At 56.6% G+C, this 27,126-nt stretch overlaps 1 protein-coding gene across 4 annotated transcripts; it reads left to right on the top strand.

Moving 5' to 3' along the window:
• Gpsm1 (G protein signaling modulator 1) lies at positions 1–27,126 on the top strand. 4 transcript variants are annotated; one of them, XM_050155206.1, is made up of 14 exons: positions 1–259; positions 7,307–7,528; positions 8,371–8,506; positions 8,768–8,910; positions 9,267–9,390; positions 9,637–9,752; positions 10,274–10,429; positions 11,249–11,357; positions 12,250–12,373; positions 18,494–18,564; positions 19,220–19,399; positions 23,542–23,698; positions 24,109–24,317; positions 25,013–25,811. In XM_050155206.1, the coding sequence occupies exons 1-14, from the start codon at positions 192–194 to the stop codon at positions 25,199–25,201; spliced, it is 2,004 nt and encodes a 667-aa protein (XP_050011163.1). In that variant the 5' UTR covers positions 1–191; the 3' UTR covers positions 25,202–25,811. The 4 variants fall into 4 exon arrangements, with proteins under 4 accessions (XP_050011163.1, XP_050011162.1, XP_050011166.1 ...); XM_050155205.1 differs by having other exon boundaries at positions 10–259; positions 25,674–27,126; XM_050155209.1 differs by lacking the exons at positions 1–259; positions 7,307–7,528 and having other exon boundaries at positions 8,448–8,506; positions 8,768–8,914; positions 25,674–27,126.

Consider the following 27,126-nt stretch of genomic DNA (forward strand, 5'->3'; position numbering starts at 1 on the left):
CACCCTCCCTCCGCCTGGCGGCGGTGACATCACGGCTCGGGCGGGAGGGGCGGTGGCACCCCAGCACATCACTTCCTCGGCGCCTCGCGCGGACGCGCGGACAGCCAGACGGACGCGCGGACAGGCGGGCAGATCGGCGGGCGGACGGCCGCAGCGCGGGGCGGTGCTCCTGCTCGGCGCGTCCCCGACTCATGGCGAGCCCAGCCCCGCCCGCGGCCGACGAGCTCCCGGGCCCGGCCGCCAGGCGCCTCTACTCCAGGTAGTTCGAGGACCGGGATGGGGACGGGGACCCGAGCGGCGGGCGCGGGCGGGAGGCTGCCGGCCCAGAACAAAGGCTGCGGCGGTGGCGCGCAACGTGGCCGGGGACGCGCCTCCCTAGCTCTGCGCAGAGAGCGGAGGGGGCGCGGGGCCCAAAAATCGGCCCCGCGGCAGAGGGACTGGGGGCTGGGTTCTGCCTGCAATCCGTCCCGGTGCCAGAGGGGCTTACGAGGGGGGCACTCCTCCACCGAGCTCTGCGGGCCCCTGAATAGCCAGAGATGGCAGGGTTCGTTGCCAGAGGAGCTCGCCTCTCAAGCCTGGGACTGCCATGACCCGGTGCTGGGGTGACATGGCCACGATCCAGGCTGTCATGATGGGGCCCTGCCTTCACTAACTATCCCCAGCCTCAGGCCAGCAGGACCTGGGCCTCTGCCAGGCAGGTGGGTGTGCCTCCTTACAAAGGCTTTTGCCTTCCAGGCAGGTTCACAGGTGATCCAGCGGTCTGTGCTCTGTACCCACGCCCACTGGGGATGACAGGATAGCCCTGCTTCTGGCTGCATGCCTCCCTGGTGACTCCGTCCTGATGAGGGTGTTCCCCAGGAGGTGTTGGTTCCAGAAGTGGACGGTAGCCGGGGTGCTGCCAGTTCACTCTGGCCTCAGGCTGAACTGGAAGGGCCTGAGTGTTGGGCAGGGTCTGCAGATTGTCACTAGCCCTAGGGGAAGGCCCAGCTCCCTGCTGTGAGCTTCTGACTCCCGCCTCTTCTAACCCTTCCCCAGATCTGGGGCCTCTCTGCTAGGGAGAGAACCCTGAAGACATCTGCCCCAAGTGAGATGGCCTATCTGCTAGCCAAGCTCTGCCCAGTCCCCCCAAAGATCAAAATGAAGGTTTGGTGGCTGGTGAAGAGAGGCTTGCCCCTCCCCATTCCACTCCGCTGCAGCTCAGAGACAGTATCCCCATTGTGTGGCGTTGAGATCAAGCCTGAGCCCTAGTCTCTGCCTCCTGGTTATAGTGCAGTGGTAAGAGGTTTGCTGGCAGCTTCTTCTTAGAGTCCCCCTGGGAATGGAAGCTGTACAGGGTCACATTTACCTCAGGACCAGCCACCTGTGAGGACGAGGTGCTACGAGGCAGCTTGTGTGTGTGTGTGTGTGTGTGTGTGTGTGAGAGAGAGAGGGGGGGGGGGCACTATTCAAAGCACAGGTCTCCAAGCCGTGTCAGTTGCCCCCAGTTCTCCCTTGTGGTGACTCACTAGGCAGAATCCAGGCCCTGGGTAGCTCTCACTGGTTAGGGACAGTATTCAGGATACTGGTTGAGGCCCCGAGCTCAACCTGGCATCCCTCCAAGCTGAAACCCAAGCTGAGCTCAGAGGGTTGAGCTGGGACCAGATTTAAGCTTGAACAGCCAAGAGGCCTTCCAGGAGGCCCATGAGCTCTTTGGTCTCCATGTAGGTGTCCCAGCCAGGCCTGGGCAGTCAGTCCCTGGCTTTGATAGACTGGGCAGATGTGAAGATTTGAAGCAGGTCTTAGAGAGGGGTCCGAGAAGAAAAGTCTCTGCCATCAGGCCCAACAACCTGTGGCCACTGGAACTAAGAAGAAAAATCCATGTGTGTCCTGTTCCCACGTGAACCCCCGGGTAACCAGGGAAGCTTGCATGCTGACATAGGAGCCGGGACTGTGGCTGCTCAGGTACATGGATGCCTAGGTGAACTGGATCCACCGTGTCTAAGAAGTCCTGTGGCTTTTCTGGGCTAATGGCATCCATCTTCCTAGGGGCATCCCCACTCTCACTGACGTCTGTCTGAGATGGGGCTGAGGAGCTGAGAAGAGCCACAAATGTGCCACCGAACTACCAACTCTGCGTGGAGTGTAGAGAGGCTCTGGCTCAGAGAGGCAGGGACACTGCAAGGGGCGGGGTAGAGGAGGGAGGCTCTCTGTTGAATCTCCCTGGTCCACTAACACTGGGGCCAGCGCAGGGGCTTGGGATAGAGGGTTCCCAGAGAAACGAGCAGCTAGGAAATCCCTGCAAATCCTCTTCTGGCCTCCCAGCCCCAGAAGGCGGCACATAGCTAAGTGCCAAGACAGGCTGGGAAGGGAGGGGTGGAAGGGGAACTTACAAAGGCATCCCTAGGTATGGGCAAGTCCTCTGTGGCTGCATGGCCAAGCAGTACTGGCCCCATCCACCCTACCACCTCTTTCTGTGTCTTTCCCCCAGCACTGGCCCGGACAGGACCATTCCCTATCCTAGCCCCAGATCACTGCAAACCTAATCCTTCGGTACCTTCCTGAAGCTGAGGTCTCCCTTCCCCTCCAGCAGTTTCCTATTCCCACCACACTCCCTCCCAGCCTTTCTGCTTCTTGCTCTCTCCCTCTTTCCCCGGCTGTTGAGGGAGGGTCAGTGGTGGTGCTTCCTTCTAGGACGGAGCAGTGGCAAGGGGCTCTCAAGCCTTTGGCCAGGGACCAGTACCGGGTGACTGGTGACTGTTCTCCGGTGAAGGAGGCAGGACAAAGACCAGGTAGCTAGAACTGGAGAGCTAAGGGGCCAGCTGGTTGTAGGTACCAGAGGACACTAGGAGCCTTAAGGGGACAGGCAAGTGAGATCAGAAGGCCAGGGCGACTTGGGCAGAATGTGCCTGGCCACTAGGGAGTCAATTACTGCTTCAGTGGCTGGGATACGGCAGGCAGTACCTGGTTCCCCATTGTTGTGATCTAGCATATTTAAGTGGAACGGCGCAGGACTGTGATCTTTTAAAGTGGCTCAGTTGGTGACACGGCTTGGGATCAGGACCTCAGTGTGGAGGTGGATCTGCTGGGGTGGTGAGGCGAAGGATTGCTGTTTACTTGTTCAGCAATAGGTCTGTCTAGCCAGACGACAAACCCCGGGGAGAAGTTGCTCACTCCCAGGGTTGGGGTGGTGAGGCTGGTGGGAGACACTAAGATCCGAACCCCTTATGACTTCGATCCAGAACTTCAGGGGTAGTAATTCAGGTAACCCTTGGAGCAGGCAGGTCTTTCAGAGGCCTCAGATAACTCAGCATCTGTTTGTTCAAATGACTGTAGCCCCTAGGCATATGGACACCTTGACAGGTGACAGATGAACGGTCCCTTGCGGGTCTGCGAGGTGATGTGGGGACACAGAGGTTCCAGGAACTTCTCTGCCCAGCCACATCAGTCTGGCTGGCCCCAAGAGGACAGGAGAGAGCGAAAAGCAAAGCAGGCATGTCAGTGGGGAGGCAGGGAGGCCCAAGAGAGCCCCCTGGGGGAGGGGTTCCAGGCTGTACCCTGATACTCTTGGCCAAGGTATCCATGAATGGAACCCCTGTCTCCACAGAGCCTCAGAGCAGAACTGAGTTACCAGGGTCTGGAAGCACTCTCTACCCACCCTGGAGTTTCTATCTCCAGGACTAGGAGCCCAAAGTGCTGTCCAATCTCCTGTGACTGCAGCTATATCCCTTCTCTGGGTTCCACAGTCAAAAGGCTTATACTTGGCTGGACGGCTTCCGGGGGTGGTCCTGTCATCACTGGGATGAGGCCAAAACGGGGCAGTGGTCTAGCAGAAGGCCTCTGAGAGCCCACCAGCACACTGCCCCCAGGCACTGGATTGGGCCCTCATCCTGTGGGGCCCAATAGGTCCATAGGTGGGCATTGGTAGCTCCCCTCCATTCTTGGAGCCCCTCCCTTTGCCCTGGTCGGGCTGAGAAGGTGTCTGGGAAATTAGAAGTTAAGAGGAAAATCTCAGTTTCCCTGGAAGCAGCCTCTGCAGACCCCTCATGGCCCTATACCCTGGTTAGACCTGGAACCTGGAGCTTACCTTAAAGAGCTGGACGAGTGTAACAGAGGCAGGAGTCCTGCAGGGTGAAGAGGACTCCGTGTTCCAGGTCAGATGAGTTGCCCATGCCAGGATCCAGGGCAGAACAAACGCCAGGGGCTGGAGAGAGTGAAGAGGGCCAAGTACCAACCTTGTCCAGAGTCCTAGCTTTGCCAGGCCGTGGGACAGGCTCTCCTAGCTGGCGTTCCCGGTGGTAGGCTCAGGCTTCCTGCAAGCCTGTGTCAGCACGTGGTGGGGTGCAGAGCTGGATTTGGGGGCTCTCATGCACTATCCCTACCATCTTTCACCTCTAGCGTTGCCAGCGGCAGCTATGTGCAATCCTAACACTCCTGAAGTCCCTGGGTCCTGGGTCTGACCTGCATAAAAGTTAACCAAAGGATTGGCGCCGTGCTTGCTGCCCAGCCCCCAAGGAGGACAGAAGGGCAATAGAGGATTACCTCAGGCTCCCCACCCCACCCCCATCTACCATAGTGCTCATCCATCCAGCCTGAGCTGCCCTTGATCCTTCCATCCACGTCATATCCAGGGAAGGAGGGAGGTGCTGTTGAAGAGCTTGGGGTCTCCTGGAACCCAGCCTTGGAGCCTGAGATTGGCACATCTCCTGGGACCAGAACCAGAACTCTGTGATGCAGGCTACCACCATGGAGGGCCAGCCGTTGGCCCTGAGCTTGGCAGAGAAGGCTGTGTGCAAGGTGGTCTATGGTGCCCCTCGCCCCCGCCCTTTGCTACTGCCTGTGGGTCTGGAGCTGTGGCTGTATGTGCAGAAGATGCGCAACCTACAGAGAAAGAGGTGGGGACCAGGCAGGCGCCAGGCTTCAGGGCTGGGTGCCTGGGTGGGCCCAGGCATGATTTGGGAGTATCTTGGACAGGAACCTGCAGAGAAAAAGGTGGACAGGTGACAGGTGTCAAGGTGGGTGCTTGGCATGGTTCAGGGGTGTCTTGTGGGGAGGGGCTCTTTGTGTCGTGACCCGAGTCAATTCTCTCTCTGGTACAAAGTAACCACATTGATGCCACTCCTGGCATATTCTCCAGGGCTTCAGCCCTTAGCTTCTCCCAAACTTTTCCTTTCTGGGTGCCAGATCTCTGGACTAGGATGGCAGTTCCCCCCATTCAGCAGTACCCCCATGTAGCAGACACTCCTGTACAATCCTCTAGAAGGACGGCGGAACAGAGCCGTATCTGGCTGCTGAGAACCATGGGGCAGGGACAGATAGGCCTTAATTAAGAAGCCAGAACTTGGCACTGGCCACAGGAGAGATGATGTCTTGTGGCTGGTTGCCACGGTAACCATGCCTCTTGTGGCCAACGTGGCATCTGATGGCCTTTCCCAGAGGGCTTGGTAAGGTGGCTGTTGGGCAGTTCAGCAAGTGTGGATGGGAGTCCCTGAAATAGCAGGGTAGGTGAATAGCCCAAGGGCCTGACTTCCTGGTGTCAAGGCCACTGCCTTTCCCTGAAGTGGCTCTGGGGGAGGAAATAGAGAAGTAGGGGGTGGGGAGAGAATCCTTGAGCCACGGTTCAGCCAGAAGCCCATTCTCCCTGATGCCAGGTGTGTTTGTAATGTCCTGCATATCCCTTTCTGATTATGTCACTGTCTTCAAATGTCACGCCTGAGCCTCAGCCCTGGTTAAAAAAAATGTCTGGACTGTGTGGAGAAGGGGCAGGCCTCCACAGTCTCCCTATGGCAGACAGACCTGACAGACCCAGAGAGTGACCTTCACACTGAACAGGGTCCTAGCTGGCACAGCATGGGTGTGTGGTAAGCAGACTGGGTGATAGCCAGAGATGCCCTAGCAAGAAAAGCCCAGACTGGACAACGAAGGCAGCTACCAGAAGCCTGAGAGTCAGGAGACAAGATCTTGCCCACCCATCCTGAGAATTCACATTCCATTCCCTGGGCAGAGTGGAGACACCTCATCTTCTGGTGTCAGAAGAGAAGGGCAGGACAGCCAGTGGTTGGCTTCTGGAAAATCAAGGACCTTACAAGTGGTGACTATACTACAGAAAAGAAGTCATAGGTGCTGTGAGCTTTGGGATAACACTAAAGGGACTTGACATCGTAGCGTGATTCCCAGGATACTGGTGGGCACGGGCAGGGTGGAACTTAGAGCTCTCTGAGCCCAGGGATGGAGATGTGTGGGCCAGCTTCTCAGGGGACCGTTGGCTCCACCATCTATTCACATGACAGTCTTATCTTAGGAAAGTTCAAAACACTCCATTTTCTTGATAACACAGAATACAGAGACTGTGTTTTGCAGTTTGTGTCAAAGAACCTTTGGTTAAAATGCTTCGTGTCTCTGTCCTTGATTTTTCTTTTCCTTTTCTTTTTTTTTTTAAAGATTTATTTATTTATTTATTTATTATGTATACAACATTCTGCCTCCATGTATGCCTGCAGGCCAGAAGAGGGCACCAGATCTCATTACAGATGGTTGTGAGCCACCATGTGATTGCTGGGAACTGAACTCAGGACCTCTGTAAGAGCAGCCAGTGCTCTTAACCACTGAGCCATCTCTGCAGCCCCATTTTTCATTCCTTCCCTACATCGCTCTGGATTTGACTGATTCTCGTGACACAGAGGAGGGGACAGCATCTTGGGCAATCAGTCCTGGTGGTGGTGGCACACACCTTTAATCCCAGCACTCGGGAGGCTGAGGCAGGTGAACTCTGTGAGTTCGAGGCCAGCCTGGTCTACAGAGCGAGTTCCAGGACAGCCAGGGCTGTTACATAGAAAAACCCTGTCTTGAAAAAGCAAAACAACAACAAATTGTTCAATCAGTACTGGGTCAAATGCTATGTGTCTGTTATTCTAGTTTTTGGGAAGGCTAAGGCAAGAGAATTGCTTGAGCCTAGATCGCATAGAGTGACTCCGACTCCAACAGTGAAAAGTGAAGCCCAGCAGTGGTGACACACACCTTTAGTCCCAGCACTTGCGAGGCAGAGGCAGGCAGATCTCTGAGTTTGAGACCAGCCTAGTCTACAGAGTGATTTCCAGGACAGCCATGATTACACAGAGAAACTCCATCTCAAAATAACAAGAACAAAACAAAAAAGATGTCAGGGTGAGTTGAACAACTGGGGCACTGTATCAGCTCGGAGGCATGAATTCCCAGCAGGCGTATCGGTGAACAAAGCTGTGGCGCGGGCAACAGCTGCTGAGGCCCACTGTCTCTGATGTGACCACAGAGGGTCCCAAGGGACGGGCCGTAATACTCCTTCTTTGCCCAGGATGGAGGCGTCCTGTCTGGAGCTGGCACTGGAAGGCGAGCGGCTGTGCAAGGCGGGGGACTTCAAGGCAGGTGTGGCCTTCTTTGAGGCCGCCGTGCAGGTGGGCACTGAGGACCTGAAGACACTGAGTGCCATCTATAGCCAGCTGGGCAATGCCTACTTCTATCTGAAGGAGTATGCCCGGGCCCTGCAGTTCCACAAACATGACCTCCTGCTGGCACGGTAAGTACTGGGGAATTTTGGCCTGATGGCACTAGCCTGGTACCCTGCCCTTGAGGAGGTTGGAAGGTGCCGGTCTCTCTGAGCCTGGAGAGCCCAGCAGGTGGCCCTGACCTAAAAGGGGCATATGGGGGCCTCTTAGAGGTCTGTATTCAAGTCAAGGGGTGTGTGTGTGTGTGTGTGTGTGTGTGTGTGTGTGTGTGTGTGTATGCACGCACGTGTCTGTCCATGCGTTCTCTCTGACCACCTGTGCCTGCTGGGACTCTTTCTCCCTGAAACTATGTTTCTACCCCTATAGCTGTTCCTTTTCTGTGGTCTTGAGTTCAGATGGTCCTTGCCATCTCCTCTGTTAGTGGTAGTGGTCTTGCCCCCAGGGACTCCCTGCTCTCCCTATGAACTTTAACCCCTTAAAGGCCTATGATCTCCCTCCTGTACAAACCCTGCTCAAATTTCCCACCATTCCTGAGTTTCTACCCTGATGTCTCTAGTCTTATCCAAGCTCTGACTGTTGTTTTCTACTGTGTCCTACAGGGCCCTTCCCTTGTTCCACATTCAGCCCAGCTCCTTATTGAGACCTCAGAGCCACCCTGACTTCCTAGATGGGGACGGGGGGGGGGATGGGGGTTTGGAGGAGCAGCCCATCCTCCCAGCCCTGCTCACCAGGGAGCCCATCCTGACCTCAACACTCGGTCCAGATCTGGTGCTAGTGGCCTGAACAAGAGTTTGCTGATGGGCGTGTCAAGCTAACTTTCTGTTGCCAGGCCTTCTCTAAGGCTTTTTTGGCCCTTGCTCAGCTCAGGGCCCAGCTAGACCCCTGCCTGCTCCTCATCCTTGCTGCCTTCTAGGGCCATTGGCGACCGCATGGGGGAGGCCAAGGCCAGCGGGAATCTAGGCAACACACTCAAGGTCCTAGGCCGGTTCGATGAGGCCATCGTCTGCTGCCAACGACACTTGGACATTGCCCAGGAGCAGGGGGACAAGGTGGGTGGTTGGCCCCTTGTATGTTCTGCCCTTCTCATTCCTGCTGGGGCTCTTAACCTCAAACATTAGCAGACAGAGCAGTGACCCTGGCCATCTCTGCCACCCAACTGGCAGAGGACAGAGGGGTAGGGGGTAGAACCGGGTTTGCGCTTCCTCAGGAACCTAGCAGGCCGGGGGACTGTACAACCCCTGCAAGTGTACTTCGGGGTGAGTTCTCTGGGGGACTATAGAACATGCCCTCATACCTGCTGCTGCCCACAGGTTGGGGAGGCGAGGGCCCTCTACAACATTGGCAATGTGTACCACGCCAAGGGCAAGCAGCTGTCCTGGAATGCAGCGCAGGACCCTGGGCACCTGCCACCTGATGTCCGTGAGACGCTGCACAGGGCCTCTGAGTTCTATGAGTGAGTGAATGGGGAGGGCTGGCATCACAGGGTGAGAACTGCTGGCGCCAGGCTTGTCTGAAGGCCCCTGTGTTCCACAGACACTTCTTGAGCCAATATGTGCCAGGCAAGGGACTGGGCAGGATTCCAGACACAAAATATCCCCACATACATCAGCCCTAACGCTTTGTGGCCACCCTTCCCCTCCCACACACCTGTCTGACCAAACCAGGCTGAGGCTCAGATGTCACCCTGAGCCACCCTGTCTTCTGGGAGGACCCCTCAGTACTTTCCGACCTCAGGGGGAGGGGGAGAAACTGCAAGCTACTTTTCTGGTGTTTGGAAGGGCACAGCTCAGACAGACTTGGTCCCCCTAGGAGGAACCTGTCCCTGGTGAAGGAACTAGGCGATCGCGCGGCCCAGGGCAGGGCCTATGGCAACCTGGGTAACACCCACTACCTACTGGGAAATTTCACCGAGGCCACAACCTTCCACAAAGAGGTGAGCTGGGCCTGGGTGCTGGGGCAGGGATGCTACAACAGGAAAGCTTAGGGTCACCCCTCAGAGTCCTCAACAGCCGGGCAGCCCCACTGATCCCCCAGCTCCTGCTGTATTTGGTCCTGGGGTTCCCGTTTGCTCCCCTGGACACCCAGATCAAATCAGAACCTTGGGCAGGAAGGCATCCCTGGCTGTGTGTCTAGGGTTCCAGGGCTATGTGGTGATCTCTGGGATTGGGTCTGTCTGCAGCGCCTGGCCATTGCCAAGGAGTTTGGAGACAAGGCGGCTGAGAGGAGGGCCTACAGCAACTTGGGCAATGCCCACATCTTCCTGGGGCGCTTTGATGTGGCTGCTGAACATTACAAGTAAGCCCTGGGTGCACTGGATGACAGGCCACACAGAAATGCCCATCCCAGAGGGCAGCCCCGGGGTGCACTGACCACCAGGCTACAGAGATGCCCTTCCAATGCTCCAGGCGATCACTCATCACTTAGTATTCCCAGGAGCCAACTGGGGACCCTAGCTGCCCTGAAAAAGGCCAATTCATGAAGCTCATGGTGTCCCCGACCTCTGCTGAAGTATTTAGTCAGTTGCTTCCTGGGTAGAGTGGTGGTCTCTAGACACAACAGGGACTTCAGGACTGGGCCTACTGTGGGACCTATGTGCTCATCTGTGGTTCTGAGCTGTGGACCCTTGGTCTTGGCTCCCCTGTGAAGTGTCATCAGCTCGGTGATCAGTGGCATTACCCGTTCCTTAGCCTAACCCACACACCCACGCACATCTGGGGCTGCGAATGAAAAGCTATGGCCACCTGAAGAGAGGCGTTCCCGGGGAGGAAAGGAGACACTGCCACCCGCCGAGGTACTGACTCTCTCATTCTGCACAGGAAGACGCTGCAGCTGTCCCGGCAGCTCAGGGACCAGGCAGTGGAAGCGCAGGCCTGCTACAGCCTGGGCAACACCTACACGCTGCTGCAGGACTACGAGCGTGCTGCTGAGTACCACCTGCGCCACCTGGTCATTGCGCAGGAGCTGGCTGATAGGTGTGTGTGCCAACAAGGCCTTGGCCGGACCGGTACAGTGACGGCCTGGGTGTGAGTCCCTGCTCCCCTGCTAGGACAGCGAGGTCAGAGCAGCCTCCCACCCAGACCCTAGGGGGGAGGAGGGGAGGACACACACACTTTAAGCAAATAGGTAAATCCAAGGCTTGCACAGGCCCTTGACAGGAACTGGGATGGAGGAAGGTTTTTCCATCACTTAGACCTGCATCCTTCTCCCCATGGCAACATAAATCTCATGGCCTCCAATTCTGAAATAGCAGCCTTAGATGCATATCTGCTGTACCAGGCAGGGTCTCAGGGCCACAGGCCTGTGGCCAACTATAGTGCGGGGAATTCTCTCCAAGAGCTGCCCTATCCCCAGGACTTTCTACCCCTTGGAGGGGCAAATAATGGAAGTGTCCTAGAACTAGAGACAGTGGCGGTACAACAATGGGAACAGCTAAAGTCATGACTCACTTGGGACCCCAGTGAGGGAGCATGGAGCAGGGGATATTACCTTGCTGGCCACTAGGGGGCGAGCAAGGCTTTGAGCAAGAGGACCCAAAGGCTGAGCCCTGAGGGCTCTATGAAGGTCTCAGCTGGCCCCAGGGTAAGCTGGTCACAAATTCAGTTGATCAAGTTAATTCTATCAGCAAGAAAGAATAAAAGTGCAGCTGGTTGTGCCCAGGGCCCATGGGCCCCTTGGGCAGCGGAGGAGTCTCTGTGCTGTTGGTACCTTGTGTACCAGGGTTTGGAGACCGTCAGGGACTTGGGGCCACAGGCAGTCCTGGGAGGCAGGTGTGATTGTCTAACCTTCTGCAGGGTGGGAGAGGGCCGGGCATGCTGGAGCCTGGGGAACGCCTACGTGTCCATGGGGAGCCCCGCACAGGCCTTGACCTTTGCCAAGAAACATCTGCAGATCTCCCAGGAGGTGAGCTGGGCCCACTCCCCTAGGCTTCTGCTGGTGCCTCAGCAGCCTGTCATCTCCTTCTGGGGGACCCCACTGGCCTTTCTGAACATTGGGCCCCTGAATGAACAATGGCCACGCATGTGTACAGGAGTCAGTGGATCTATGGAGAAGCAAGGATCTGTTTCCCACCCTTGGAGTGCTGGTGTCCCCTGTGTGGGGGACAGTGTTGGATTATGGGGATGCTGGGAGTAACCTCTTGGAGGGGAACCAGAGAGACAGAGGTTCTACTGTTCAGGAACTCCCTGAACACATCCCTTGGAAGCTGAGTCTCCCTCCTCTTTGCTCAGTCACCTACTGTGGACAGTACAGAGATATCCCAAGAAAGCTGCCCTCCCTAACTAAGGGTGGGCCTCAAGCCCCCACAGCATCAAAAGGAGCTTCTTGGGTGCCCAGGTTCAGGTGGGAGGAGCAGAAGAGAGCCTGTCTGAAGGTCCCTCCACAGGGTGACCAGGCCCCCATCCCCAGAAGTGCACGCAGAAGTCACCAAAGACTGTGGCTCCCTGTGTTCCTCATGTTGGGCTTGTACTCAGAAGGGCCCCACTGATGGAGCCTAAGAGACTGGCCCCTGAGGTTGAGACAGGTATAGCCCAGGGCAGGGACAAGCTGACCGCTCACAGGGTATCTCCCAAGACCCTGAGTACTTCTAGGGTGGGCTAGAAGCCATCCAGAACACCTAGGAATCGACCTCTAGAATCAACTTTTGCTAGTGGGGACTGGCTCTCTAAGAAACCCAAGGTCTGGGGTCAGCCTAGGCTGTCCGGCAGGCTAAGGATGGTTGCTGGAGCCCTGTCACCACCACCAGAGCACAGTCCCAGGCCTCACCTGTCCATCTACCCACCCTTGCTTGCTTCAGATCGGAGACCGGAACGGAGAGCTCACAGCTCGCATGAATATTGCCCAGTTGCAACTGGCACTGGGCCGGCTGACGAGCCCAGCAGCGGCAGAAAAGCCAGATCTGGCTGGCTACGAGGCACAAGGTGAGTTCTGGTCCTGAGGGCTGGGGTCTGCTTCTTCGTGGGCTCTGGCTTCAGCCTGAGGGACAGTCAAAGCAGCATCCATCCAAGCAGGGGTATGGCAAGAGAGAAACTCAGGGGAAAAGACATAGGGTTCCATCAACAGGACTGACCCTTGGTTCAGGGAACAGGTCTGCCAGAAAGGGAGGCACCGACAGCTGCTCTGTAAGGGGAGACCACTGCCCCGGGGAGCTCACAATGCTAGGAGAGAGACAAGTGGACACAGAACTGTGTTGCACTGTGATGTGGGGGATAGACAGGGTGTCCAGAGTTCTGGGGCGCAAACAGACCCCACTGGGGCAAACCAGAGATCAGGGTAATTTAGTTGTTACTGTCCTGTTGCTGTAAAGACCCAGGCAACTCCCATGGGTTAAATTAAATTAAAGGCATTTAATTGGGAGCTTCTTTACAGTTTCAGAGGCTTCGTCCATCACGGTGGGGGAGTGTGGTGACAGGCAGGCGGGTGTGGTGTGGGTGAACACCTAAGAGTGCACACCTGATCTAAAAGTTGTATGTCCAGCAAATGGACTTGGCTGGGCTTTTGATTTGAAGCTCTTGCTCTCTCTTTGGTTTTTTGTTTGTTTTTATTTGTTTTTTTTTTTTTTTCAAGACAGTTGTTTCTCTGTGAGGCAGGGACTGTCCTAGAACTCCTCTCTCTCTGGCCTTGAGCTCACAGTGATTCACCTGCCTCTGCCTTCTGAGTGCTCCCACCACCTGACTGATGCGGGCTTTTGAAACTGCAAAGCCCACTCCAAGTGGCCATACCTCCTCCAATAAGGCCAGCTCTTAATTCTTAAACAGTTCCACTACCTAGGACCAAGCATACAAACATAACCTTTAACAATAAGCATATAAAAATAGCCTTTGAGGGCTATTCCCATTCAAACCACTCCAAGGGGAAACTGAAAAAGGTTAGTCAGTAGCCAGAAACACCAATGACAGAGGGATGGTGGCCTGCTCTGCACTCTCCCTGAGACAGTGAGGACCTGTGGTCACCTCGAGCCCTTCCCTCCCTGATCCTGGTAGCACCACACGGCTAATGGCCAGAAGGCAGGAAATGGCTCCTTCCCAAGCAGCCTAGCAGCCAGAGTGTCCATCATCCTGCTCTATAGGAGGGGCTTCTGGGAGGCTGGAGGGAGCCAGTCAGCGCCTGCCTGGAGTACTAATCAGGCAAAGCCATTTCAGTGACCTCATTCAGACTGATGATTGTCCCCTGCAGGTCAGACACTTAGTGAATGGAAGGACAGACTGTTCTCCACAAAGCAAATACATTAATACGAACAAAGGAGGGGCATGGCGGATGCAGGCTGCTCTGCTGAGTTGGCTTCTGGAGGCTCGTAGCTGCTCCCTCCCCCACGTCCCATTTCTTGAGTTTGCCAGGAGTGGAGCCCCAGCTATTCACGGGTCTTTTCCCAGGAGTACCCACTAACTCCAGCTCTCAGGATGTCGAGAAGGGATACTACATGAGAGCCCCTAGTGCTTCAAACCTGGGAGTTTTCAGAGTGAACCTGGTGTGGAATAGGAGGCTGGGGACAGAGGAGAGGAGCAAAGGCTTCTGGGACCCTCAGCCGTTCCATGTGGCGAGGGATGCAGCGGTGAATGGGGTGGGATGGAACTGGACGGTATGGGCCCATGGCGGGGGCTTTCCTGGAGTAAATATCTATATAGAGCTCTTAGCAGAGCCCCCAGCCTGTGTATCCTGAGCAGGGCTGGGCGGCTTCTGGAAAGAGTCCCACAGAGGCGGCCAGCTCCTCGTCCTGACTCTTTTTCCTCCTCCAAGCTAAGGGAAAAGTGTGGGGGGGAGTAAGTCACGAGTGAATGGCCAGGGACAAGGCAGCTCTGTCCTTCCCACATTGGCTTCTCTGCTCTGCCCAGCCTGCCAGACCCTTCCCAGCTGGGGCCCCCGGAAGTCTCCTCCCCACAGGGCTACTTGCGGCCAAAGGCCCCAGCCCTGGACACTGGAGAAGTTTATCCTCCAAGGAGGACATCAGGGAGAGGGAGCTGGTGCCCTGAAGTCCTGGGATGCAGCTGCTGAAGGCAGGCCGGCACTGTGAGAGTCTGGGTGGCCCTGAGGGAGACCCCCACTCAGGTGAGCAAGGAAGGAGCAGGGTAAGGAAGCCAGGAGAAAGCTAGACGCAGCTGAGACACTTGAGGAGGGCTGGCCTGCCTCCTAGAAACTGACCAGGAGCTAGGCAGGTGCTTACCCAGTAGTTCTGGTTCGGGGGGCTCAGTGGACACCCCAAAGGGCACAGACCCAGCAGGATTGGGGATTCCCTGGGCCTGGGGAATTCATTCTGCTAGGGCTGGAGGGAAGTCACAGCCAGGGGAGCTGTGGCCTTCCTTTGTTAGACTCAATCTGGTGTGGTATTTGCGTGTGGGTGTGGCCTGTGGGACTGTAGCACAAGGCACTCATTGTGGCCTTGCGAAAGTGGAGTGATTTGAGTGGGCTGTGGGGGGAAACGTGCATTTGGGCTTTGGGCAGTGATCCATGTGTGTTTTGAACTGAGCAGTGTGTGTTTGGAACACGGTGTGCTCTGTAGGTGTAATGGTGGCCAGGGGCTCGGGGCAGGCAAAGGTTCAGGTTTTCTCTCCAGAGCTGATGGACGTAAACAAGGGACTCGTTTGCAGGAAGACAGACCCCTTTACCTCCCCTTGGTGGTGTCTTCTCAGCCAGCAAAGCAGCAGCCCCAGACTGCCCTAGTCGGTGGGGCACTACCCTGCCAGCTGCTTCCGCTGCCCAGTCCCTCTGGCTGTGTGGCTGTCTGCGACCCTTATAGCATACTTGGCTATTCTGCCCATGCCACCCAGAGTGCAGTGGTATGGGGAGCATTCAGGCGGAGTTTCCAAGTGACCTTTGGATGAGCATGCAAGGAAGAAAGGGAGCTCGTCCTGACCCCTGCCAGGCGTGACGGGCCTGGGCTACCCGGTGCACACAGTGACATGGTGGAAGCCCTCTGCTCTTGATGGCCCAGCATTGTGGTGTGAACACGGCAGCTCACTTTGGGAAGTGCACTAGAGGTCCTTCTCCCCTTCACAGTCAGGGATGCGCTTTGTGCTCGGTGTGGTGTCTGAGGGGCGGTGTAGGCTGTGGGCTCTAGTCTTGGCCCTGGCTGCCATAGTCCTGTGTGTCACTGCCCCTTCTGGGAGGCAGACCTGCTGAGAGTGACAGCCAGGCAAATCTCCAGAGTGCTGCACAGATATGTCTGCAGCTGTTGGGGGCCGTGGAGAGGACCTACGGACCTGCAGACTCAGTAGAAGGGAAGCAGATCTAGCCAGGGGCTCACTGTGACCCCCGGTATGGAGAGGACACTAAAGGGTCAGGTGAGGGACTGACATAGGTCTGCCTGGAAGAAAAAGGCCAGGTTTTATGTCTGGAGGCAAAACTACCACTAGCAGCCACCGTGAACAGGGAATGGGGTGGGTACCTTCCCTTGTAGGGAGGGCTAGAACAAGGAACACACATGTTTGGATGACTTTCCCTCAGACATAGTGGTCAGGAGCCTTCACAAGACACTAACTGTCCATCTTGTGTGGGTAGACGTGATAGAGAAGTTTCGAGACCTTGAACTATAGGTGGGGTGGACAGGAAGCTGAAGGAGGGGTTAGGGTCTGAGGCCTCAGTGGAGGTTTCTCAGCCAAGGAGGCCTGGCCGTTAGTACTGGCCGTACCTGACCTTTTTGACTCTAGACAGAGGATTCATTTAGCTGGGTGCAGTGGGCCTCACCCTGTCTCCAGGAGGATGCCCGTCCTGAGCCAGCTGCGTGCTGTGGTTCAGAAGGACTGCTTAGTCACCGCCACAGCTTGGGTCCACCAGTGCAGCATCGCAGGAGAGGGCCCTCTCTGCTCTTCAGAGAACTCATCCTGGTAGTCCTATCAGGACACGTGGGGACCCGGATGTCTCCGTGCTCTCTGTGTTAGACTTTCTCTCCTAACCCGGACACGGAGTGGGCACCAAGTGGCCTATGGCTTCTATAACTGCCCCTGTGCCTGAAGGTGCAGGGTATGTTGAAGACAGGAGAGACAGTGGCTCCTGGATGTCCAGAGCCACGCCTCTATGGGTCACTTGTTTGTAGCCTGTGTGTCGCGCCCCCCTCCTCCCCCCCCCCCCCAACCTTACGTCCTTCTCAGTGGCTTTTTCTCCTGGGATGTTTTATTTCTGAACCACTCGAGGGCAGGACACAGGTTGTCTCCCTCAAAAAAACCCATCTTGGACAGCGGATGGAGTCACACATCCCTTTCTGATGCACTGTGCTTTCACTGACGGGTGGTCTGGAGCCATCTGACTAAAGGCCTAGGGACCATGCTGGAGACCTGGCTTGCCTTGCACTAATCCCCACTCCTCCCCATCATTTTGATTTTTGAGAATACGAAGCCAAGGGTGACCTTGAAGTTGCTGCTTTCATGAGTGCAGTGCTGACCACTTTTTCACACAGTGCAGCAGTGGCTAGGTCAGAGGGTAGCGGCCAGTTTCCCACACCTGTCCACCACTAACGTTCACTCAGTACCCCTCCCCCTCGGCGGTGAGCCCTGTAGGGCAATGGCAGCATCAACCCAGGCTGGTGCTCCTCGGTGCACTCCCTGCCTCACAAGCCCCGCCCTGGATGTTCGTGCACTGTGTGACGTGCTCACGAGCAGTAGGTATCCAGCGCCTGTCTGGTGACTGAAGGATGCTTGGTAGACCCAGCGAGAGGGGTGGGAATGGTGGCAGGAATGTTGGGCTGTTAATGAGGTCCTGTTCTCTGCAGCAGGCCAACAGGTCCTTTGAGAACTGGTACATCATGGGCAGGAAAGAGGCTGTGTCTTCAAATAACCAGGCTCACTACACTCCTCTCTCACTACCCCCTCAGGGTCTGGGTCCTCCCAATACTGACCCTTACCCAGTGTCCCCCTTGAATTGTCCATTTGTGGCTTGGCTGACCTGGCTGGCTCTCCCAAGACCTGGGCCTTGCAGGTAGTCAAAGCAGCTGCCTGCCGCGCACACGGCGGCACCCATGTCTGCGCTCTGTGCGCTGGCACCCAGTTACCGAGCTTCGGGCAAGGGGCTGGAGGTTAAAACAGACACACACAGACAATGTTTTTTTTTTTTTTGACAGTGACACGGGTCATCCTTGGATTCCCCAAGAATGCCCCCTTTATTGTGTTCAGGGGCAGATTATATAGAGATAGCCATGCCCTAGCCAAACCCACCAGAAACCACTCTCCTGCCATCAGGAACTCCTGAAGGTCTCGTTCTCAGAGCAGCTGTAGGCACTCAGATCAGGGGATTACAAGAAATTCAGGATCTGGGGTCTCACTGCTCCCAACAGCTGCCCAGACCAGGCTCACTTTCCCAGTCTCCCTCCCATCACTGACTGTGCTGGGAAAGACTAGGGTGAAGTAGCTCCCGACCCCACCTAGAAACGAAGGTCAGGGACCCCTAGGGCTGTGGTAGCGCTGAGCAGTATGGGGTCAGGTAGTTGCTCCTTCCCTTCCAACTGTGGTTGTGGACTTGAGGGCTGGCGATATGTCTCCTGTGGGAGCCCAGAGCCTAGTTCAAACCATCTGCCAAGCCGTGCTCCCCCCCCCCAGGTTGTTCAGTGTCTAGAGTCCACTGCAGCAGGACTGCCCTGAGGCACGTCACTGCTGCTCCAGTCTGGGTGGCCCACATGAGCTCCAGGGACCCAGAGGTTCCTCTCTGCCTCATCCCCATGTGGGTACAGAAGGTCAGTTAGGGAGCTCAAGTGTGGCTTCATGGAGGGGATGCTATGGATTACACAGGCTGCCTTCCAGGAAGAAAGGACGGTACATGGGGCATTGCTTGACAGGGAAAATCCCTTGTTTGTTGGAGGGAGGACACCAATGCTACCCCTGCTATATCCTTCCCAGGGCCACATTTGTCCTTAACCCTTGCCTGCCTTGTCTGGTGCCCACAGCCTAGTTTTTTACCCAACCCAGTGGACACTCAGAGACTATATTTTCCCTGCACAAGAGGGGATTTATGAACTCTGGCCCCAGGGCTCAGTACCACTGTGTTCTTGGTCTCCCGGGTCCCTTGCTTGGCTAGTGGCCTCAAAGCTCAGGCTGATGGGCTGTGATCTCTTCAAGGAGCTAGACCCAAGAGGACACAGAGGCTGAGCGCCGAGACCTGGGACCTGCTGCGGCTTCCCCTGGACCGGGTGAGCTGGGGATCAGGACTGGTGGCTGAGGGCGACATTGGTCAGCATGTGGGTCCTAGGTTAATGAGTCCAGTGTGCAGTGTGCAGTGTTTGCTGAGCTGTCAGCACCCTCTTAAGGGCCCTGTCCCCTGGGAGATAAATGTCCCTCCCCCAGCAGCCCAAGATCCTACAGGGAGCCCATCTGTCATCATTCCCCTGTGGGTGTTCCAACTCTACCCTCTGCATGAGCTTTCCCTGGGTGGCATGTCCAGGGTTCCTGTCTGCTCTCTGCCACTGGCCTGAATCTGGGGCAGGGGACACAGCTATTATTGTTGGAGAAGCTGGTGGGTTTTGTCAAACCTGGGGGAACTAGTATGGATATTATATGGCCTGGACTCTCCGATCTTCTCATTGTAAATAACCCTTGGGGCATAACATGAGTTCAAGCTCAGGAACACCTGTGGTCACCTCTGTTGCCTAGCATTGGAAGGCTGACATTTAAGGAAGATGGCACTCCTCAAATGTTTGTCTGTGCCCTCTCTGCTTCGTATTTCGTCCTTCAGACAGAGTCCCTACTGTGTGCATCCAGGAAGGTGGGCAGCTGGGCCAGCTGCTGAGAGGGGACTTTGGTTTCCAGTTTCCTTGGCTCATGTCCAACCTGCCTTTCCCTCTCCAGGAGCAGAATGGAGACACCCACCACACAGGGGACTGGAGAGGGCCAGGCAGGGACTCGCTCCCCCTCCCAGTGAGGAGCAGGAAGTACCAGGAAGGGTCAGATGCCACTGAGAGGAGACTGCGGGAGGGCAGCCACTCTCCACTGGACAGCGCTGATGTGAGGGTCCAGGTGCCTCGTACGGTAGGTGCCTCCTGAGTTGAGGGAACAGTTGTGAACACGGAGCTCTCCCTTCCCTTTCTCCCACCATCCAGCCTATAGCCTGAGGTGGGGGGGGGGGGGTCAACATGAACCCGTTACTGGGGAGGCAGAGCTGTAAGCTGCTGGGCCCTCCACCTGGCCTTGTGCAGTTCAGGCACTCTGTGGGGTACAGAGCTCATAACTGCACCTCGGGGAGCCCCCATGGGCACTCCAGGTCAGCCTTCCTGTAGAAAGGCTCAGTCTCTGGGCCTAAGTTTCCACCTTTGACACCAGTCTTCAGGTGACCTCCCTCTGTATCACAGCCCCTTCTTTGCTTTACTGGGACCCTTGATACCTGGCTATACAAGCTAATGGAGCTGGACTATACAGCTTACTTCAGAGATTCAGCCTACTTCTGTACCTCAGCCTACTTCTGTACCTTAGAGGCTCCAGAGTGCCTGGACACGGGGGCTCTAGTGGGGGAGTCGTCTGCTTTGAGCGCAAGTGGTACAGCCTGTACCCCTCAGGGTCTAAGAGGCCTCCTGGGGAGTGGTGGCCTTGAGCTGAGGGACGGGAGAGGTGGCCGGAGATGGACGGGAAGTCCCCAAGCTTGCCCATAAGGCAGGTCCCCAAAGAAAAGACCTTAGTACTAGGGGCAGTTCAGTGTGAGAGAGGCACATGTGCCGTCCCTGGAGTTGGGGAGTGGCATCATGTAGGGGGACCTGCTGGGTGGCCAGTGCACAACTGTGGAGCCAGGTATGGAAGGAACAGCAGGGAGCTAGCATCTGCCCAGTTTCCAACAGGTCTGGGCTGGGAGGTGCCACCTACTCCAACTGGGCTTAGCATTGATCAAAGCTAGACTGGAGACCCGGTAGGGGGTTGGTGTGGTCCCGCAGGAGCCCACAGCACAGCCTGGATGCTCAGATCTGAGAGCACTCGGCATTCCTGGCAGCACACAGAGATGGCAAGATGGGAAGTTCAATGGCCAGTTACAAGACTGGTGGCCAGCGGGTGGAGGGTGGGGCCTGTCAGGGCCAGTAGGTACCCACTGGGCCTGGGCAGTATCTCCAGGCACTGGGAGCTGGCAGAGGTCCAGAGGCAGAGAGTCTGTATTTAGGCTTAGAAGTCCCTGTGGAGGGCACTCAGGTCCTGAGGCTCTAGGAAGTAGCTTACAACACTCTCATCCTGCCACAGGCTCTGGCGACCTGTGCTGCGGAGGGGCCTTGGTTATTCTTAGTGCCTGGAGCCCACCCTTCCTGCTGGGGCGGCTGCCTTCAACCCCACGCTCCACCCCACTTTATTCCAATCACAGGGAGCCTTGGGGGGGGGGCTATGAAGGAAACACATAGCCTCTCATCCATGGGGCATAGAGGAAGGTTGTGGTAGAACCAAGGGGCCACTGTGCAGATGTTAAGGGCTGCCCAGGTCAGAGTGGGGTCCACCTGGGGTGGCCTCAGGAGCAAAGCTGAGGAAAGGAGAGACAGCTTCTCCCAGGGACCCAGATTTAGCTTTGGAAGGGAGCCCAGGGGCCAAGGGGTTGGGTGGGAAAGGGTTTTCAAATAAGCTGTCCACCCCCACAGCCTTTAGCTTGCCCACCCACAGGCCTCGAGGGGTGTGCTCTGTTGAGCTGGGGGAAGCCAGCTCATTGTTGAGAGAGAGAGAGAGAGAGAGAGAGAGAGAGAGAGAGAGAGAGCGCTTGCACACTCGTGAGCTGCAGCAGGGAGGGTGGGTACTAGGAGAGCCCAGCCTTCTTCTCCCTGGAGCCTGGAGTGTGTGTGTGTGTGTGTGTGTGTGTGTGTGTGTGTGTGTGTGTGTGTGTGTGTATTCAACCACTTGTGAGCTGCAGCAGTGAGGGCGGGTACTAGGAGAGCCCAGCCTTCTCCCTGGATCCTATTTAAGCATCTGGAGAACACTGTGGGTCCCAGCAGCGGCAGTGAGGAGACACTTGGCACTTTGGGCAGGTGGTGGCGACTGTGCCTTGGCACCTTGGCATCCTGCCTGGGTTGCACGTGGCCTGGCGCCTATACAGTTCCTGATTGCTGCTGCTGGAGGGAGCCTGTGATTCTGTGTGAGTGTGGGTCCTTGGGCATGCCGGGACTTCGGTCAGCCAGGGTAGGGGTGGGCTGGGCCAGAGCTGTACACGTCTCTAGAACCTGGGCTTAAACTAAAGTAGTTGAGATTGCAGTCAGACCTTTGGGAAAGAGCCACAGACTTGTGGGCAGGGGACAGGGGACAGGGGACAGGGAGGCCTTTACAGTCCTCTCAGGACCCTCTCAGACATGAGATCATGCTCGTGAGGGGTATGGGGGGAGAACAGGGCAGTAAGTAAGGGAGCCCAAGTCCCAAGTCTCCAGCCTGGGTATGGTTCTACTATATCTTGACAGTTGAGTGAGGGCAAGAGGAGTCTCAGAACAAATGCAAGTCTTTCAGGGGCTTCCCTCAAGCTCTCTCTCTCTCTCTCTCTCTCTCTCTCTCTCTCTCTCTCTCTCTCTCTCTCTCTCTCTGTGTGTCTCTGTCTCTCTGTGTGTGTGTGTGTGTGTGTGTGTGTGTGTAAGAATGGGGGGATAGCATGGAGCCACTCTATACTGCAGCTTGGACCCTGCAGCTATCCAGTTCTCCAGACATACTGTGTAGCCCCTACTCCCAGAGGAGTGCTGGCTCAGCCCAAGTGCTGCTTGTCCTCTGGCAGGGGCTGTGTATGTTAGCCTTCCTTTGCTTACAGCTCTGGTTTTTCTCCTGGCTCTGACAGTGTCGAGCTGCAGGGCTCATTTAGGACAAAGCCTGAAGGAGAGCAAGGTCAACTTGAGGTCCCAGTAGGGTCTCTTTGCCATGTCACTGCCCTGTCCATAGCTCCCGTGACTGGGTTGCATTGCCTTTGGAGTCCTGAATCTAGTCCTATGTTGGGCTTGTCTACCCGGTCTGCTTATATGCAGGTCTCAGTTCTGTTCTTACCTCTGTGTGACTTTGGGGAGGCCATACAACCTCTGTGCCTGTGCCTCTATTGCTGGGCAATCCCAGGCATGGAAAGTGCCCCTTATGGTGGAAACCTTCCTGCATTCTGAAGGCCACAGCTTTGCAGGGTCAGGCCTTCCTGGGCATTGCTTCCTTGCTCTGTGTGGACTTTGATGGGCTAGAGCCAGGTTCCAGCTTCTTGCAGCAGGTGGTTCTGGACCTCCATTCCGTCCATTGCTAGGCTAGGACCCTGGGCCAGGCTTCTGAGACCCAGCCTGCAGAGTAGGCCTTTCCGTCCAAGGTTGTGAAAGCTGAGTCTGGGCTGGCGCAGCCTGCTCCAGTCACCTGATGCTCAGGATTCACAGACCCAAACTCTCTGTTTGAAAGTAGGCTCCCCCACCCCATGACTTACCTGGACTCAGGACAGTCACCCATGACCAAGGCCTTAGACTAGACCCCCACTCAGCTACCCATATATTGAAGAATAGATCCAGAGTCCAGTACGGACTCCAGAAAGTTCTTTATCTTCAGGAAGAAACTCTCAGCAGTGTTCCCATCCTCAACCCCAGGCCCTCCCCCACTCCCCCAGCCAGCTCGCAGAGGACCTAGAGGTGTTAAGTCTTCCTCATACACCGGCCCCCACACCACTGGTATCTTCTGAACTGGACATTGGTCTACCATCTCTGTGTGGCCTAAGCCCAGAAACAGGCAAGAAGACCATCATCTCCCCACCTGGGTCTCCATGCCCTTGGTGATAAAACCTATGGATCCTTCTATCATTGCAGCCAGATTGGCCACTGAGGTCTCATAGCTCGTGGCCATCCTGGCTCCCTGCTTGCAGAGGCCGGCTCACTGGACATTGGAGGGTGACAGAATTGGGGGCCAGGTACAAATGGAGCTCTCTATGACTGACAGGGCCCTCTGGGGTGGAATCCATTCCTGAAGATGGTGGTTTCTGACCTGGGTCAGCTTGGGGAAAGTCCAGGCTGAGGCTGGCTGGAGGGGTGACAGACAGCCACAGAAGTGGGGACAGGAGACAGGCAGGTTTAGGGGCATTGTGTCATGGGGGCGGCATCCTGGAAGGACCTGTGACCTCGTCTTGGGAATGTGTATAGTTAGGGTGGGCAGCCCTGTCAGTGGGTCTAGGACACTGAGGCACCGAGGGCTAAATTGTGGCCTCCCTTCTTATCCAGGGTATTCCCAGGGCCCCATCTTCGGACGAGGAGTGCTTCTTTGACCTGCTGAGTAAGTTCCAGAGCAGTCGTATGGATGACCAGCGCTGCCCCCTGGAGGAAGGCCAGGCAGGGGCTGCTGAGGCTACAGCTGCCCCAACCCTGGAGGAGAGGGCAGGTGAGGACAGATCCTAGGTGAGCCCACCAGCCAGACCCAGCGCTAATCCTGTTAGCCCCCAACAAGCTAGCCTGGGGGGCAGAGGAGGCCAGCTGCAAAGTGCCCCCATCACCCAGAGCTCACTCCACACTTGTCCCTGAAGCCCCATCCTGGGAAGTATGTAATTACCCCACCCTGAAGAACACAGTGTCTATGCTTCTCAGCCTTTGAGCGTGTGGGAGGCCAAAGCTTTCTTCTGTCAGCTCCTGAAGTCCTGGGAGGCAGGGCAGGGGCAGGATGGTTAGAAGCAGCCCCAGGCATAGAAGACTTACTGGGGCCATATTCCCTTTGAAGAGAGCTGGGCCAGTTCGAGGTGCCAGCATTCCCAGTGGTTGCCGCTCCAGGCCTCGCTTTCTGCTTGTCTCTTGCAGCTCAGCCCTCCGTGACAGCTTCACCACAGACTGAGGAGTTCTTTGAGCTCATTGCCAGCTCCCAGAGCCGTCGGCTGGATGACCAGAGGGCTAGCGTGGGCAGCCTGCCTGGGCTACGCATCACCCTCAACAATGTGGAGCACCTCCGAGGCGACGGGGACCCTCAGGAGCCAGGGGATGAGTTTTTCAACATGCTTATCAAGTACCAGGTGGGCCTGCACTCAGGAGACAATGGTTGGGGTCTCTTCTAGGCCAGCCTTCTGGTGGTCCTCTGCCCGCTGCAGTATAGTCATCTAGCAGGCCCACAGCAAGCTCTGGTCTCTCTCTCTCTGGCCTTGTTTGAGGGATGCCTGAGGGAGACACAGTAACAAGCTGGTGATGAGGAAGGCACAGCCAGACTCAGGGACCACCCCGCAGATGCTCAGGCCTGAAGCCCTCCTTCTGCCAAGGGGCTGAGCATGTCCTGAGATGCCAGCCTCAGCACATTTTGGTGCCAGAGGTCAGCCTGGGTTGCCAGGTCCCCAAATCCAGGGATGTCCACTTCAGCTTCCACATCTGGGCAGAGGAAGCTGAGGGTCAACTGACACCCTGGAGTTGGGAGGGAAGAAGAGCTGGGGTGTTAACAGCTGGCTGGAGGGTTAGGGGCAAGAATGGCTATCACTGTGGGGTTGACAGGTAAAACGGAGAGCCCAGACCTGTGAAGACAGAACCAGGGTAGGGCTACCCAGGGATGGGCTTCGGGATATGGGATGGGGTAGGGTTAGGGTGCTGCTGGGCTGAGCCAGCTGCCCTCCGGCTGGAGCAGTATGTATGTGGTGGGGCTTGGTCAGACGCAGGAAGGGCGGGGGCTGGCACCCCACCTCTGCATCAGGCTAAGCTTCCAGATAGATATTCCTTCTCACAGAGACAGAACCCCAACAGCATCCAGACAACCTCCTCTAAGTCAGCTCCTCCCGAGAAGCCCCGCCCACTCCAATACTTGGGCCATCAGCTGCACCGGCTCCAGTCCCTTCTGCTCCAGGCTCTGAAGAAAAAACAAACACCTTTCAGGCCCACATCGGGACAGGCAGACAGAGCCTGTGGTGTCAGCTGATTGATCCAAAGGAGACCCTTGGCGGGGTGGGGGTTGGGGGGATTTCCAAAGAACAGGTTCTGAGCTGTGGCCCCCAGGGCAGCCCAGGGTTGTGCTAGGTTCCAGGGTAGTTTTAGGGGTACAGTCCCTGGATTAATGGGTTCCAGGAGTTGTCCCTAGGGCTGCCCAGTAGCTGCTGGCTTGCTCTATGCCCAGAATATATTATCACGCCCTTTCTGTTTGGTTGGCCGGCCACAGCTCTGGGGAGATGTCATCAAGAGATATTCCTAGGGCAGGGCTCCTAACACTATCCCAGAACCAGGGAGGCAAGAGGTGACTGAAAGCGGGCCCCACTTGGAGTACACTACTCCTCTCGAGCCAGTGTTTGCTACCCTTAGATTTTCAGTAAGCTCATTGCCCACCCAGTGCTAGGATAGGCCCTCCAAAAGGCCTAAGAAATGTAAGACCGTCAATCTCCACTGTGTCTGCCCAGTCCTCCAGGATTGATGACCAGCGCTGCCCACCCCCGGATGTGCTGCCCCGAGGCCCCACCATGCCTGATGAGGATTTCTTCAGCCTCATCCAGAGAGTGCAGGCTAAGCGGATGGATGAGCAGCGTGTGGACCTTGCTGGGAGCCCAGAGCAGGAGGCCAGTGGGCTGCACGAGCCCCGGCAGCAGTGTCCACCAGGTGCCAGCTAAGGCCTCACCCCTCCAGCCAGGCATGCCCTGCCCTGGACTCTGGGGACTCAGTTGTCCACAGTGGCCATAACCCCTTGATAAGCCAAATCTTCCCAAGGCCATGATGGAGAGCCAGCTCAGCCCCCAACCCCTTCCCACTGAGCCAATGGTGGGCACCCAGCCCTCAAGGAACCCCCATCCCAGGGTGGTGGGCTCAGGCTAGAGCTGCTATATGGGGGAGAGCATGCTTCTGACCCCATATGGCCCATAGCTTCCTGCAGACCCCGCCCTACCCTGCTCCAGGCTGGGCCTTCAGCATGTTGGCCCCAAGCCCCGGTGCTGTCCAGACCCTTCTCCCTCAAGCCCTGCCCTGCCAAATGTGAAATTCTGCCAACTCCCCCAAGCTCCCCAGCGGAGCCTCAAAGACTCTTCTGGGGGCTACAGTGGCACGGCATGTTCTGTCCCCCAGCTGGTCCTGGGATGGCTATGCAGGAGGTACACTCTGTATTCTGCCTCACCTCCCCAGGGCAGGCCCTATCCTGGCCTGTCTGTGCCCAACTCCGCCGCAGGAGATTGACAGCTGCAAAGTCCAGACACCCTGACCAAGTAGTTGCCAGCCTTGCACTTGGCCTTTGAGGAAAGATGAACCTTCTCCAGCAGGGGGACAAGGCAAGCTTCCAAGCCAAAAACACAGGCAGGGTCTTGTCCTAGGACTTGTCCTGCCGGCTGGCAGTGGGTATTATGAGGTATCTGTTCAGCTAGATCCTCCAGTCCCCTCAGTGAACACATACCCCTTTCTACTAGGGAAATGGTACCTTGGCTTTCTCCTCAAGGGGTCCAGCTGCAACATCTGAGTTGGACACAGGGCTCTGCAGCTGGGATGGAGATTCAGGCCGGACTGCTGGGGCATCCACGAGACAGACCTTTAGGGACTATTGTCCCAGCTCTTGTCTGCAGATCCTGCAGGTAGCCCTAATGGAGGGTTCTGTACAACCCAGGGCCTCTTACCCTGCAGCCTAGGAGGGGGCCAGGGTAAGGGAAACTATAGGGCCAGCCCTGTGATCCAACTTTTAAGAGGCAACAGCACCCCAAGGGCAGGAACAAATACCAGAGCACAGGGTCTCGGGCGGGACGTAGTGGCCGCCTGCATACTTGAATGTACATGCGTATTTATTGCTCACACGTGTTTGCCATGTTATCCACGGGTTCTTTCCAACCCGAGAGGTACGTTTTTGTTTTACCCAGAAATAAAACGTCTGCCAAGTGA

The sequence above is a fragment of the Alexandromys fortis genome, unplaced genomic scaffold (genome assembly GCF_014885135.2).
Source record: "Alexandromys fortis isolate MF-2015 unplaced genomic scaffold, M_Fortis_MF-2015_v1.1 scaffold_72, whole genome shotgun sequence".
Classification (NCBI taxonomy): domain Eukaryota; kingdom Metazoa; phylum Chordata; class Mammalia; order Rodentia; family Cricetidae; genus Alexandromys; species Alexandromys fortis.

Coding starts and splice junctions, on each gene's coding strand:
- Gpsm1 (XM_050155205.1), top strand. CDS start 192: ATGGCGAGCCCAGCCCCGCCCGCGGCCGACGAGCTCCCGGGCCCGGCC. Junction 260..7,306: donor GCCAGGCGCCTCTACTCCAG/GTAGTTCGAGGA, acceptor TTCTTTGCCCAG/GATGGAGGCGTCCTGTCTGG. Junction 23,699..24,108: donor AACCCTGGAGGAGAGGGCAG/GTGAGGACAGAT, acceptor TGTCTCTTGCAG/CTCAGCCCTCCGTGACAGCT.